The 15,657-nt window shown below is 49.6% G+C and overlaps 1 protein-coding gene across 2 annotated transcripts; it reads left to right on the plus strand.

Moving 5' to 3' along the window:
- The first annotated feature begins 10,797 nt into the window (after nucleotides 1-10,797).
- Nucleotides 10,798-15,637, plus strand: CTSF (cathepsin F). 2 transcript variants are annotated; one of them, XM_038563819.1, is made up of 14 exons: nucleotides 10,798-11,033; nucleotides 11,270-11,368; nucleotides 11,645-11,729; nucleotides 11,822-11,883; nucleotides 12,008-12,083; nucleotides 12,659-12,772; nucleotides 12,892-13,040; nucleotides 13,129-13,225; nucleotides 13,305-13,385; nucleotides 14,051-14,170; nucleotides 14,250-14,314; nucleotides 14,414-14,504; nucleotides 14,932-14,990; nucleotides 15,072-15,637. In XM_038563819.1, exons 1-14 carry the CDS (start codon nucleotides 10,824-10,826, stop codon nucleotides 15,144-15,146), a joined length of 1,383 nt encoding a protein of 460 aa, XP_038419747.1. In that variant the 5' UTR covers nucleotides 10,798-10,823; the 3' UTR covers nucleotides 15,147-15,637. The 2 variants fall into 2 exon arrangements, with proteins under 2 accessions (XP_038419747.1, XP_038419748.1); XM_038563820.1 differs by lacking the exon at nucleotides 14,932-14,990 and having other exon boundaries at nucleotides 15,052-15,637.
- The last annotated feature ends 20 nt before the right edge of the window (nucleotides 15,638-15,657 follow it).

Here is a 15,657-nt window from a genome sequence, read left to right on the forward strand (position 1 = left end):
GATTAGGGTGTAACAGGAATCTTTTGAGACTCTCTCTCCAAAGCTGCTGAGATTTTGGCCACAAAGCAGGGAGGATATGAATTAATTTATGCATGAAGATTTGGAGCACTTAGGGGTGGAGGCATGAAAGGTCAGTACCCTAACCCTCAGCCTGATGATTCAGCCAGGGAGACCTGGAGGTGGATCATAGCTGCTCACTTGATGCTGAGAGATGGTCTCTGAGATAAATTCACCTCCAGGAAAAGAGTTTGGGCTCAAGACCTGGAGCCCAGAATCTCCATCCATCCAGGCATTCAACAAATACTAGGGCAAATCCACTGAGTCAAGGCTTCATCATCGTTTTGACCCAAGACCCTTGTTGGTCTTAGTTTCCCACCTTATATCTTGTCACATATGACCAAATGTACCTATGTCCCATATTAAATAATACTTTGCTGCAAAAATTTTCTGAAAGGAGTGTTACAGTTTTGCTTTTGAAATTTTCTGACTTCAATTAGCTTGTTTAAATTACAATTTGCTGTGACGTTTTTAAGCAGTCATCCTGTATACTCCAAATGGTCTCGGGTTGAGAAATTATAACTCAAAAATCCTTCTCAGTTATACCAAAATATTTATGAATATCAAGTTCAACAATGACTTATTCTTTTTTTTTTTTTTTTTTTTTTTTTTAAGATTTTATTTATTTATTCATGATAGTCACAGAGAGAGAGAGGCAGAGACACAAGCAGAGGGAGAAGCAGGCTCCATGCACCGAGAGCCCGATGCGGGACTCGATCCCGGGTCTCCAGGATCGCGCCCTGGGCCAAAGGCAGGCGCCAAACCGCTGCGCCACCCAGGGATCCCAACAATGACTTATTCTATAGGCATTTAGTTAAATAGATAGCAATTTTTTTAATTAAAAAAAAACCTTTGGATTCAGTAAAAAATTTTTTCTAGACTCTAACATTTTCACAGGCCCTGGACAGCTCAGAAGCCTGTGGTGTCTGATGGGGAAAATGGCCCTGAGGGTCAGAAACATCGGAGATAAAAAACAGAGGGGAGGGACACCTGGGTAGCTCGATGGTTGAGCGTCTGCCTTCCTCTCAGGTCATGATCCTAGGGTCCTGGGATCAAGTCCTGCATCAGGCTCCCCACAGGGAGCCTGCTTCTCCCTCTGCCTATGTCTCTGCCTTTCTCTGTCTCTCATGAATAAACAAAATCTTTAAAACAAACAGAGGGGAATGAGACAGTCAAGATCCCTGCTCTCAGAAGTTTACAGTCCAGTGGGAATAAGCAAATAAGGAGGTGTTATGACAAATGCTGAAAGGTGTAAAATGTTCTGAGACAGAGGGGGCTCCTTTAGATGCGGTGGTCCTACTCTGAAGAAAAAGCATGTAGGCAGAGACTGGACAGTTGGGAAAGAGTGTGACCTCTACAGAGCACAAATCTCTCCTGAGGGAGCAGACAATGCAAAGGCACTTGTTTCTTTGGTTTTGCCTCCCTGGCTTAGCGATTATGCTTTGGAAGACAGTGGCTGCGTGGGAGGTGAGCCAGCATAAGGATAGCGTCTCTCAGGATCTCGACACTCGGAATGTCCAGGACCAAACCCCAACAGCGCCATCGTGTGGCGGTGGTGAGTCACAACGGCAGCCCGAGACCAGGCCCCTGAGTGGTGTGGGGTGAGGTCGGCCCATAGCCAGGGCCTCACACACGGTCCCTATCACTCGCTTTTTCGGACTGAATAAATCCCTGAGGATTCTAGACATCTTAGAGCTGAGAGGGAGAGGAGGAGCCTCAAAATACAGATAGATCTAGACAATGGGGTTTGAGGATTTATTTAAGAAAGATAAAAGGGTTTTAGTATACCTGTGCCATACAGAAATAGATTTACATAGTGACTGTGTTTGACAGCTACCATTCAGCAGGCACATGTGAGAGGCTGCATCATCTCATTCAGTCTGCAAGGACGCCGAGGCTCAGAGAGGAGAAAAGATGTGTCTCGGATGTGTGTAGGAGTCAGCTTAGACGACCAGTGAATCTCAACTGTGTCAGAACCAACAGGCCATTTAACAACAAATATTTTGCAATGCCCCGTCGACATCCCTGGCATCTAGATACCGCCTAATGCATGACAAGCATTTGGTCTATGTTTGTTAAATGAATGAAATTTATTTATTTATTTATTTATTTATTTATTTATTTATTTATTCATTCATTTATTTATGAAAGACACACAGAGAGAGAGGCAGATACACAGGCAGAGGGAGAAGCAGGCCCCATGCAGGAAACCAGATGCGGAACTTGATCTCCGCACCCTGGGAACATGCCCCGAGCCAAAGGCAGAGGCTCAACCGCTGAGCCACCCAGGCATCCCTATATTATTATTTTTTTAATATTTTATTTATTTGAGAAAAGAGAGCAGAGAAAGAGAGAGAGAGCATGTGCACAAGCAGGGGAGGGGTGAAATGAAATAGATAGTATCCCACCTACCCACGTAATTTTAAAAATCAAGGGAAAATAAAATGAAAGTAATTTGTGCTATAGAAATCTGCATTTCCACATGTACATGCTCAGTCCAGATCACGTGAGAAGATATAACTGAAGCCATCATTGTGGACTGAGTGGCTCCAAATAGACGGATTCAGGCTTGTTGCCTACAGAGACACAATCTCCTGAAATGGTATATGTTCCTTGTAAAGCTCCGCACTTATGCCAGGAAAATTCCCTTGATTTACACTTCAGTAGCATTCTTGAATAATTCAGTATATACTAAAACTGTGTTTACACATATAACAGAGTTAAGGTACTTTGTGCAGGTAATTATAAACAATTTTTTCCACTTAAATGACCAGTGGGACATTAGGAAGTTGCATAGGACATGGGACAATTCGGGCAGCCCCGGTGGCTCAGCGGTTTAGTGCCTCCTACAGCCGAGGGGTGATCCTGGAGATCCAGGATCGAGTCCCATGTCAGGCTCCCTGCATGGAGCCTGCTTCTCCCTCTGCCTTTGTCTCTGCCCCTCTCTCTCTCTCTCTCTCTGTATTCTCGTGAATAAATAAATAAAATCTTAAAAAAAAAAAAGGACATGGGACAATTCTTGGTGATGTGGGTCTGTCCGAAACGTTAAAGGACATTAGGAATCTCTGATCCCTGTCTGCTAAGGACAAGATGAGCCCCATCAATGTGATAACCAAAAACACCCCTACAAATTTCCAACTCCAAATTTCCAGGGACAGTAGATTTCCCTCTGAGACCTCTGGTATGGTAAAAGCCCAAATGCCCACGCTTTGCTTTGTTGGTCTACCTTTCTCAGGGCCCCTCCCAAAGACTTGGGTTTCCACACTCTTAACTTCTCATCCCTCCCTTTAAGATTCTCCCTGCAAGTGGTTTTTGTTTTTGTTTTTCTTTTTTTTCTGGAAGGTTAGAACTGATGTGATATTTTTTTTTAATTTTTTTCTTTTATTTATTTATGATAGGCACACAGTGAGAGAGAGAGAGAGAGGCAGAGACATAGGCAGAGGGAGAAGCAGGCTCCATGCACCGGGAGCCCAACGTGGGATTCGATCCCGGGTCTCCAGGATTGCGCCCTGGGCCAAAGGCAGGCGCTAAACCGCTGCGCCACCCAGGGATCCCCTGATGTGATAGATAATATAGTTTTGAAATATAGGTGAGGTTTGGTGGGGTGAGGTCCAGAGCCCATGGCCAGGAAAGAAGTCTTGAGATGTCTTTGATGCAAAATGGTGGTTTGATTAAAGCACAGGGATAGGGCCTGTGGGCAGAAAGAGCTGCTGCCCCAGGGTTGTGAGGGGTGACTGATTATATACTTGGGAGTTGGGGGTAGGGAAAAAGTGAGGTTTTCTTTTCTTTTTTAGTTTTATTGATTTATTTAAGAGAGAGTGAGTGAGAGCACATGAGCAGGGGCAGAGGGAGAGTGAGAAGCAGGCTCTCTGATGAGCGGGAAGCCAGATTCAAGGCTTTAACTTAGAATCCTGGGATTGAGCTGAAGGCAGATGCTTAACTGACTGAGCCACCCAGATGCCCTAAAAAGGGAGATTTTCAAAAGAATTTTTGTATGCTACAAAATATTGGAGGCCTTGCCATTGTCAAGTTAAGGTTGTTTCTCCCTCAGGCAAAGCATTAATGTTAAGACAGTTGGGAGTTTCCTTCTGGAAGTTAGTTTTTTTGTTTGTTTTAGATTTTATTTATTTACTCATTATTTACTCATGACACACAGAGAGAGGCAGAGACATAGGCAGAGGGAGAAGCAGGCTTCCCATGGGGAACCTGATGCAGGACTCAATCCCAAGACTCTCGGATCACAACCTGAGCCAAAGGCAGACGCTCAAACCACGGAGCCACCCGGTGCCCCTGGAAGTTAGTTTATTGATAAAAATGTTTTTTTCTTGTAAATCACTACGACATTTGTAAACTGAGGGAGACAAAGGTCTTGCTGGACTATGATTTCTATTGGTTAACCATGTTTTTCCATCCCTTAGCATTAGGACAGCCAGGAGCGCCTGAGAGGTGTCCCACATATCCTACCTGGGGGTGGGTGGTGGGTGGGGTGTCAGCTTGATTTTTGCCCTCAGTCTGCCTTCTGTTTCCTCATCATAAATGAGGTGGATTTCTATCTTTCTATTTTTACAAAGAGACTCAGAGAGGTGAAGTAACTTGCTCGTAGTCACAGAGCCAGTCTGAAGTGGCAGAACCGGAATTAGAATGGATCCACATAAGTCAATCTGACTCTACAGCCTGGGATCCTGCCCTCTCTTCTAACCTCATGTCACTGTCTTCTGTCTCCCAGTCCCGGAAGATTCTGTTACCATGGAGAACCGAGGCTTTAAAAACTGCAATGTCTCACTTTACTAGGTAAAATTTTTATGAGGTGTCCTCCATTCTCAAAAGTCAGGAGGTGGGTCTGAGGGGTCTGGAATGTATTCAGACCATAGAGCTGTTAATCGTCATTCTCATAAATCAGGTCAGCATTTGCAGAAGGAAACCCTGCTGTTTGCTCCCTTGCCCCAGAAAGGTCAGTTCCATCCGGCCATGACTTAGGTATTGCTCCGTCTCCTAGATATTTTCATTTCTAGGTAGCACTTGCTTCAGTATAAATGGTGCAGACCTTCTCAGACCCCAGTGGCAGGAGAGAGTGAAATAAACTCCTTAGGCTGGTATCTAGGAATGAGCTGCAAGTAGCTGCTATTCCTCCCTTCCTTCCTTCCTTCCTTCCTTCCTTCCTTCCTTCCTTCCTTCCCTTCCTTCCTTCCCTTCCTTCCTCCTTTCCTTTCCTTTCCTTTCCTTTCCTTTCCTTTCCTTTCCTTTCCTTTCCTTTCTTCTTTCCTTTCCTTTCCTTTCCTTTCCTTTCCTTTCCTTTCCTTTCCTTTCCTTTCCTTTCCTTCCTTTCTTTTCTTTCTTTTTTTTTTTTTTTAGCAGCTGCTATTTCACTGAAAACTCAGGTCCTAAAAGATGTGCTGCAAATATTACACACCATCTCAAATATTTTGGGGGCATGCCCAATAAAACATAAATTTATTTATTTATTTATTTATTTATTTATTTATTTATTTATTTATTTATTTAAAACATAAATTTAAAATGAACTTCATCTTAGTGTAGAAAGTGATGTACAAAGGCAGACTTTTTCAAACATGAGTACTCCTAAGATTCACCACATATTCCAAACTCCTTACCTGGACTTCCTGAAGCACAACCTGGGATCTTGCTCTGTCAACTCTTCCCCCTCTCTCCCCCACTACTCTGTCCCCTGGTGACCAAGACCTTAGTCTATTTGGCTGGCTTGGATGAACAATGCTTCCCTTTTGACTCTGGCTTTCAATGGCCCTGGGGGGTCCGCAGAGGCCAGTTTGAGAAGGAGAATCTTTGTTGGTATTAGAACTGGATTCAGGGGGCAGCCCTGGTGGCGCAGCGGTTTAGTGCCGCCTGCAGCCCAGGGTGTGATCCTGGAGGCCTGGGATGTAGTCCCACGTCAGGCTGCCTGCATGGAGCCTGCTTCTCCCTCTGCCTGTGTCTCTGCCTCTCTCTCTGAATAAATAAATAAATCTTTAAAAAAAAAAGAACTGGATTCAGGGACTCCTGGGTGGCTCAGCGGTTGAGCGTCTGCCTTTGGCTCTGGGTGTGATCCCAGAGTTCTGGGATCGAGTCCCACATCGGGCTCCCTGTGAGGACCCTGCCTATGTCTCTGCCTTCTCTCTGTGTCATGAATGAATAAATGAATGAATGAATGAATAAAAAAATAAAATCTTTGGGAAAAAAAAAACTGGATTCAAACTCTGCTTCCTTTAGTTACTATTTCTGCAACTTGAGGAAGTTACGGATTCTCTTGTTGCCTGTATTTCCTGTCTCATGGGGCTGTTGTGCTAATGCATGAATGTGGCAAGGACATTGAGGCCTCAGATGTAGTTAGTGCTTGCTAAATGTTAGCCATTATTTTTACTGTGGTTAATATTTTTGTGCACCAGGCACTCCTCTGGGAAATGCCTGTGGCAGGCAGACACTAAGGTGACCCCATGATCCCAACCTCCTGGTATCCACATCTTGGTGTAGTCTCCCTTGTAGAGGCCACTTTTAGGCAAGAGGCTTAAGCAAAAGAATGTAGAAAGGGCCCACCGCGACCCCCACCGACCAACCAATGAGCTGAATAAGAACTGGCTCATTAGGCGACCTACCTCAAAATATCCATAGGCTTCAACTGACCAATGGGCTACTTACAATCAGACACAGTTACCAAGAGAGAAAGTCCCCATACCTCCTCACCTGCGTCCTTTAAATGCGACCATCAACCACTGCCTTGTTGCTGTCTCTGCTTTGCTGTCCTGTCCTCCACTCCCTTGCCATATTCAATAAAGTGTTATCTCCTTTGTTCAGCCTTGGGTGAATTCTTTTACTGCGCACCCTGGCTTCTACACCATCAGTTGCCCCACACTTGGGGACCCTATTTGATAGGGAGAGACACCACATTTCCCCCTCCCCTTGGGTGTGAGAGGGATCTGTGGCTTGCTTCCAAAACCAATGGAGTACACCACGGAGCATGGCAGAGGTGATATGTGACTATGTGTACGTGGTTATTTCACACAAGATTGTAACATCCTCACTTTCCCTTGCTGGCTTTGGAGGAAGCAAGTGGTCATGTTGGTAAAGCCCAACATTGTCAAACATTGAGGGCAACTCATAGCCATCAGACAGCAAACAACTGAGGCCTCAGCCTGGACCTGAACATTGAGTTTCCAAGCAGATCTTCCCCAGGCCAGCCTCCCAGGACACTGTAGCCTGGGCCATTCATTTTGCAGTAATGTTTCACACAGTAACAGATAACAAATACTCACCCCTCACCTTCCAATCTCTTTACTCCTGAAATTCTCTCCTCTTTCTCCTGAATCTTCAACATATTCCTTTCCATTTGGCCATTCACACCAACCCATAAGCATGCTCTAGTATTTGCCATCTTAAAAATTACTGTCCCAATGCCTCTTCTCTGGCTAGTTATCACCTTGTTTCTCTACTCCTCCAGGGCAAAACTTCTTGACATCCTTGTCTCCAGCCATTGTCCACATTTTTCATATCCTCCCTCAGCTTACCACTCAGTGAGGTCTCCAATGACTTACATGTCACCCAATCCAAAGGTCCCATGGCATTCGACACAGTCAGCCACTTCCTCTTCCTTGAAATACACTCTCTTCGACATCACCTTCTCAGCCTTCCTCCCTGCTCAATGTCCACTTCTTCCCAGTCTCCACAGCTGCCTCCTTCTTTCCTATTCAGCTTCTGAATGTTGGCATGCCCTGGGTTTTGATGCAGATAGGCCAGGTCCAAGGACCCAGAGGCGGGCTCCTGCAGGACCAGCCAAGTGAGTCCTTGGCTTCACATAGAATGGAAATCAAATGTGAGCTAGTAAGAGGTGAAGGCAGAGTTCACTGAAGATATAGAGAGAACAGATACAAATGGAGTGTCCATGAGACTCTGAAAGGAAAGAAGCATGAATCTTTGTTTAGGGGTCTGGAGTTTTTATTGATGGTGGTTTGGTGTACACGTCCTCTCAGGTATCCAGGAACTGGTAGAACAAGGATGAGTGTTCAGGGGTCCTCTACAAGTCACATATGCCCTGGAGCCAGGGATCTAGGTGGCAAGGTGTTTAGAGTCAGGGGTCTTGGAGAAGTTTATGACCTTACCCAGTAACTCCTTAGATATTATCTATTGTGCTGGAAGACTCCAAAGATATTATCATTGACTCCTTGATCTTCACCCAGAGGACATACAAAAGGCAGTGTCAGGCAGGGGTGCATGCAGAGAAGTATGGAAAGGAGAAAAGAAAAAAAAAATCAGCTTTTTCTCTCATGGGGTCCTCTCAATTCCTCTGTCTTGGTTTCAGTTTCCTCACTTGGAATATTTGTTTTCTAGGGTTGTGAGAATTGCCCAAGGTAACAAAGGTATGCCTTAAATATTCCTCTCTCCTCCCTCCCCCACTGCACCATTAATTATAATTATGCTCTCTTGCCTCACTCTGCTGAAAAAACTAGTCACCTTCTTCCCTAGACACTTTTCAGGTGGCTCCAGGGTCCAGAGAGCAAACTTTAAGGAAGATGATTGTTTCCCACAAAGGCCAATGTGGATCTCCGGAAACCCGAATCTAAGAAAAGTCCACTGCCTTTGCTGATAGAAATCCCTATTTTTAATTCATTCAGTCTCAGACCTTCCAGGAGATGAAATGCATGTGGGAGCATGGGTATGTGACCTCCCATAGACATAGGTAGGGTGCCTGGGTCAAACACAGCAGGCATTTCTAAGATTCTTTTTTTTTTTATTTTTATTTTATTTATGATAGTCACAGAGAGAGAGAGAGAGGCAGAGACACAGGCAGAGGGAGAAGCAGGCTCCATGCACCGGGAGCCTGACGTGGGATTCGATCCCGGGTCTCCAGGATCGCGCCCTGGGCCAAAGGCAGGCGCCAAACCGCTGCGCTACCCAGGGATCCCCATTTCTAAGATTCTTTTGCCATGACCATGACTGGCCATAGTCATACTATTTATCCTTCTAGAAAGTGATGTTATGCATTAAATGAAAGTTGGGTGACATCACGCCCAAGCCAGGGCATGCCAAAGGAGTCATTAAGTCATTCAACAAACACCTATTAAGTAGGTATTACATGTAGCAGGGCACTGTGCTAGGTGCCGAGGAAGTGACAGCGAGCAGGACAATAAGATCCCTGCCCTGACCAGTTCCTGGCTTACTGGAAGACAGCCACAAGTGAAAAGGAAATTGCAGCCCAGTGTGAGAGGAAGTGTGAGAGGAGCCAGGCATCTAGGAGTATAGCAGCAGTGGCAGCTAGCCCAGCCAGGGTCAGTGGGGGTGGGTAAGGGATGGTTTTTCTTGGGGGGGGCGTCCTCTAAACTGTGAACTGAAAGGTGTCTGGGAAGTGGGCAGAGGGAAGAGCGGTGTGAGGTTTCCGAGGTGTGCAAGAGCTTGAACTTCTCAGGAGATGCAAATAGAGGGACGCTGGCATTTCAAGTGCACAGCAGGGTGAGGACAAACTGGACTTTACTCCAAAACTTTGTATTTAGAAAGCAGTATTAAGGACCTGGGATTTTTTCCAGTAAGAGACCGGGGGGGGGGGGGGGGGGGGGGGGGGGGGGGGGCAAGGGCCTAACTTGGGGAGTGCATAGCAGGGAGAGAGAAGCACCTGCTGGAATCCTTCAGGGCATCTCCTCTCAGACCTCAACCGGGATGGAGCTCAAAGCCGGCTCTGGTTTGGCTTCAGCACTTATTTCTGAGTAGCTGGAAAGTCACTTCATCTTTTTAGATCTCTGCTGCCCTAACAAGTCAGGCTTGTGCTGGGTGAGCTTTATTATTAGTTCTCCACACTCTGTAAACCCAAATTAACCCTCCATCCCCTTCTGGGATTTCCTCAATTCCCTTAAACTCTCTCTTCCCGGCTGGGAACACCTTGCAGGACAATTTCTCTTTCTCGTCTGTCTCTCCACTAGCGTCTGAACTCCAAGCAGGCAGCACTATGCCCGATGTATCTGTTCATGGATCTTCTTGCTAGGCCCTGGAACACAGCTGTGAAAGCTTGAATAAACCAAAGAACAGGGGATCCCTGGGTGGCGCAGCGGTTTGGCGCCTGCCTTTGGCCCAGGGCGCGATCCTGGAGACCCGGGATCGAGTCCCACGTCGGGCTCCCGGTGCATGGAGCCTGCTTCTCCCTCTGCCTGTGTCTCTGCCTCTCTCTCCCTCTCTGTGTCTCTCATGAATAAATAAATAAAATTAAAAAAATAAATTAAAAAAAAAAAAAAAACAAAGAACAGTCCCTACACCGGACACCTCGCTTTAGCTGTTACCGTGTGCCCTTGCGTGTTTGTGTTAGATCCTCACAACAGCCCGAGGCACTACCAAGTCCCAAGTGCCATTTTGCTGATGAGCCAAGGAGCCTCAAAAGAGGCCGTCAAGCTGTGAACCCAAGCTCTAAAACCAACCAACCAAACCAGTTAGTTACTATTGTCATTCTCAAGCCAGCTTCCTTTCCCCTCCCTAAACAGCTCCAAGGCCTAAGAGGATTATTCCAAGATTGCAGCTCGGCCCACGTGTCCACCGACCTGCCGCAAGGCTGCAGGGTACCCACCCCAGGCCTCCCCTCCCCCTCCCCCTCCCCCCCCCCCGGCGCGCCCCACGTGCCTCGCGTAAATAAGCGGGTGCGCAGGCGCACGGGGCCCGCGTCCATTGGCCGGCGCCCTGCTGCCCCGGGAGCAGGGGGAGGGACGCCGGCCGCTCTGGCCGCGGGCTGCTCCGCCCAGTCGGTTGGTCGGGACCCCGGCTTCGCCCTCGCCCTCGCCATGGCACCTTGGCCGCTGCTGCTGTCGCTGCTGGGGCTGCTCCTGGGCGCCGCTCCCGCCCCGCCCCGCCAAGCAGCCGACGCGCAGGCCCGGGAGGCGGCGTACCCGGAGCTGCTGGGGCCCGCCCGCTTCGCCCTGGAGATGTACAACCGCGGCCGGGCTGCGGGGCGGCGGGCGGCGCTGGGGGCGGTGCGCGGCCGCGTCCGCCGGGTGAGAACGCGCCAGGGGTGGGGCTTCACGGGGCGTGCGTGAGGCGGGGCGGGGGGGTGGTGGCTGGTCCAAAGGTCGGGAATTTTGGCCTGGGCCAGGGGTGAGGGCGTTGGACGCCCGAGAGACGAACTTCTGGTGATGGGGAGAGGGAAGGGGGTTACGGCGGGGCTGTGGAAAGGATGGGCTGCGGGGGTGGGGGGGGTAGATGTGCCTGCCTCACCCGCCCCTTCATCCAGGCGGGCCACGGGTCGCTGTTCTCCCTGAAGGCGACCCTAGAGGAGCCTCCCTGCAACGACCCCACGGTGTGCCAGCTCCCTGTGTCCAAGAAAACCCTGGTAAGTGATAGGGCTCCTGTGATTCCCTGCCCTCATGAGAAGTCTGGGTCAAGAGGAGGCAGCAACTACCTCACCCTGAGTCACTTCCCAGGCCCTTAGGGCCAGAAATTAAAATGCTTTAAGAGCGGGGGTGACAGAGTGCTGGTTTTGCCTCATTCTGCACTTGTGGGGGTGATTGCTCTGGAAGTGATCTTCACACAAGGATCTTCCAGTTCCATCTTGCCAAGGCCTTGCTCCCATCCCAGCCCCGAGACTGGCTTCCTCCTCTCCTTCCAGCTCTGCAGCTTCGAAGTCTTAGATGAGCTAGGAAAACACATGCTGCTGAGACGGGACTGTGGCCCAGTGGATACCAAGGTTACAGGTGCTGGGATAGCCCAAGGATACTGGCATAGTTCAGATCAGACTTCACTCGGGGTTCAGCCTTGATTTCTTCTCTGTTCCAACCCTATTCAGATGACAGAAATGAGACTCTGAGTTCAGTCCTTCCACTGTTGAACAAGGACCCCCTGCCCCAGGTGAGGAGCCCATCTCCATCTGGTTAGCTGGTTGTTGCTTTATTTCCCCCTTTCCGTCACCCTGGCCTGGGCTTCCTGGTCAGTGTGAGAAGGATTTCTTGTAAAGATCCCTGTGCCTTTCTAGGATTTTTCAGTGAAAATGGCTTCAGTCTTCAAGGAGTTTGTTACCACCTATAATCGGACTTATGAGACAAAAGAGGGTAAGGATCCAGCCTTGGCTGTACTTGTCCCAGTCAGATCAGGACCTTCTCCCCACTTGGTACCTTGGTGCTGGGGAGGGGAAGGACACAAGAGGCAGTACATCCTTTCAAGGATCCCTTAAATCCCCCAAGTTCTTGCCCAGCCTTGCAGGATTGGACAGTTACCTGGCCCATTCTTGCATCTGATTTTCTTGGACAGGAAGCACGGGGTCTCCATCAGTCTGGATAGAATGGGATGGGGCAAAGGCCAGATTTTCTCTGCTGGTAGTCTTTTCCCATGACCCCCTATCTGAGGATGCCCTTTGGAGCCCATTTTGGTTTTGCCTTCACTCCTGGGATACCATCACTTCAGTGTGGCCCCAAAAGTTATTTCCACCTCCCACTCATCACTTGCAGGTCTGGACCTCCCCCTGCCCCAAGCCCTCCCCCAGAGTTCTGTCCTTGGAAAGAGCTTTAGGCCTGATCCAGAGCCCACCTACTTCCCAGAGAAATCTGTGCTTGGTAGTCCCAAGTACCTCTCCTTTTATGATCTGCCTAGGGTCTAAGTCTTTCCTCTCCTGCTCCTTGGTTCTCAGAAGCCGAGTGGCGCATGTCCGTCTTTTCCAACAACATGGTACGAGCACAGAAGATCCAGGCACTAGACCGTGGCACAGCTCAGTATGGGATCACCAAGTTCAGTGACCTTACAGGTAGAAGTAGTGGCCAGAGCCCTCATGGAGCCTGAAAGAGTCAGGGTCTGCTCCCAAGGCTCCTGATCAGGGCTGCCTTATACTCTTAGCCTCCATCCCCTGCTCACTTTTGCCCACAGAGGAGGAGTTCCGTACCATTTACCTGAATCCACTCTTAAGAGAGAACCGTGGCAAGAAGATGCGCCTAGCAAAGTCCATTAGCGATCATGCCCCACCACCTGAATGGGACTGGAGGAGTAAGGGGGCTGTCACCAAAGTCAAGGACCAGGTTGGACCCCTAAGACGCAATGGCAGGACATGAGGACTGCCCTGGGGTTGGGAGGGTACCCAGCCCTGATCTTGCCTGTCTCTTGCAGGGCATGTGTGGGTCCTGCTGGGCTTTCTCAGTCACCGGCAATGTGGAGGGCCAGTGGTTCCTGAAAGAGGGGACCCTGCTCTCCCTCTCTGAGCAGGGTGAGCATCCCACTCTACACCCCTGTCCCCAGCCCAGCCCCTCCAGAGGGCTCCTCAGGACCAGCCTTCTGTCTCCTAGAGCTCTTGGACTGTGACAAGGTGGACAAGGCCTGCCTGGGTGGCTTGCCCTCCAATGCCTACTCAGCCATAATGACTCTGGGTATGCATTCATGGGATCAGAAGGGGTGGTGGGAGTCACGTGAACTGGGTTCCGGTCTCAATGCTAATCTTTAATGAAGACATTGAACAAATCAGCTCTTTAGGAATGTTTTGAGTATTAAGTAAGGAGATAATACCTAAAGCTCTTGATGCATAGCAGAGGGTCTTGGTATTTTTGTAATACCACTAAACCAGGTAGCAACACACCTCACCCTTGAGAGGAGGTATTGACTTAAATTGGCAATTTAGTTCAGCAGTGGGCTTCAGTGGCCCAAGGATGAAAGATTGAGGGACTGAGGTGGCTGTACAGCGACTGAGAGCCTGCAGGGGTCTGGGCCAAATCAGGAGCAGAACTGAGTAGGACGAGCAAGCCAAAGTGAAGAGTGCCAGGAGTGCTGGGATGAGTAAGGATCAGAAAATGAGAGTGGAGTTCCATCTCAGCCACATTTCTCACTGGTTACTCCCTCAGCCCCCTTAGTTTCTGTTTTGTCATCTCTAGAGGGAGGCTGTTGTTCAGAGTGCATGGCCTTGGTCTGGGATGGATGGGGACCTTGAGACCTCACAGAAGGGGCTGGGTATAGCCCTTGGCCAGGAGAAGATGAGTGTAGGGTACTCGGGGGTCTAGATTTTCTCTCCCTACCCTATCCCACACCCACCATTCCCTAGGAGGGCTGGAGACCGAGGATGACTACAGCTACCAGGGCCACTTGCAGGCCTGCAGTTTCTCTGCAAAGAAGGCCAGGGTCTACATCAACGACTCAATGGAGCTGAGCCAGAATGAGCAGAGTGAGTAAGGGTTATGGTGGGGACAGGCCAGGTGGGGCTGGGCCTGGGTGTCCCTGACACTGTCCCTCACCTGTCTTAGAACTGGCAGCCTGGCTGGCCAAGAAGGGCCCCATCTCCGTTGCCATCAATGCCTTTGGCATGCAGGTAAGGCCTTAGCTCTGCTGCCCCTGCCCAACTCTTGCCAACTCCCTTCCTACTTGACCTTGGAGGTGTCCCCTTACTCTTTATTCTTCCCACCCCCAGTTCTACCGCCATGGGATCTCCCACCCACTGCGTCCCCTCTGCAGCCCTTGGCTCATCGACCATGCTGTACTGCTTGTGGGCTATGGCAACCGTGAGTTCCACAGACCCCCTCTCTGCCCATCCACCTCAGATCACAGAGGTTGGACCACAGCATTTCAGGACCTCTGGAGGGGGAAGTTGAAGGAATGCCTGGGAACCCTCTCCTTACCTCTGCTTCAGGCTGTAGGCCAGGCCAGAGTTATCCACCCCCTCTCTGGGTTGGAAGGCTGAGGCAGTGGAAGGTTGAACTGTTACAGATCAATCATCTGCTAGAGGCGGGTGGCTGGGTGCCCCCCCCTAAACACCAGAGCCACATCAGGTCTCCAGGAGGCTCGTAGGTGGGCCTGTCTTGCTTTCTGCTCTTTTTCTAGTACCTGTCACAGTAGGCCACAGCAGAGATTGGGAGAGTGCAAAGTGCTGGGGGCCCTGATTGGAGAATCGGGGGCCCCTGACCCCCTGCACTCCGCACTGCTTCCCAGGCTCTGGCATACCCTTCTGGGCCATCAAGAACAGCTGGGGCACTGACTGGGGTGAGGAGGTGAGTCTTGTTTCCTTGGCCCTGGCTCTCCAGTCACATCTTGCCCTCCTGTCCTCACCAGCCCACCTACCATCCCTCCAGGGTTATTACTACTTGCATCGTGGGTCTGGGGCCTGTGGTGTGAACACCATGGCCAGCTCGGCAGTGGTGAACTAAGGAGCACCAGCGCAGGACCTGGTGCTGACCAGAGCCACCTCTTCCTCAGCCTGGCTTGCACGTCCAGGCCCTTTCCCAGGAGGCACAGCTGACTGAGGGCCAGGCACCGGGTACCTCAGGGTGAGCAAAAGGAACTGGGCGAGGGCAAAGCCCCTACCCCCTCCACCCCACTCCTACCCTGAAGCTCCCCAACTGCACCTTTGTTGACTTGTGGTAGCTAGGAGGCTCTTGAGATGAAGGATGATGTCCTGGCAACTGAGGCTGGGGCCAGAACCTTGGGCTTGAGTAAGGAGCAGGTGGGAAGAAAATGTTCTGGTCTTAAACCCAGCTATGTCTTCAGCAGGCTCTGGCTTCCTTCCCTGGCTTTCCTCTTTCTGATGCTATAAATTTTCTGGTACCCCTGGATCTAGGGACAGTGTTTCCTTACATATGTAGAGAAACTATTGTAACCACCTTTTTCTAACAGCAATAAAGAGGTGTCCTAGGCTCCAGTGTGGTGTGAATGCTCAGT

The sequence above is a fragment of the Canis lupus genome, chromosome 18 (genome assembly GCF_011100685.1).
Source record: "Canis lupus familiaris isolate Mischka breed German Shepherd chromosome 18, alternate assembly UU_Cfam_GSD_1.0, whole genome shotgun sequence".
NCBI lineage: Eukaryota > Metazoa > Chordata > Mammalia > Carnivora > Canidae > Canis > Canis lupus.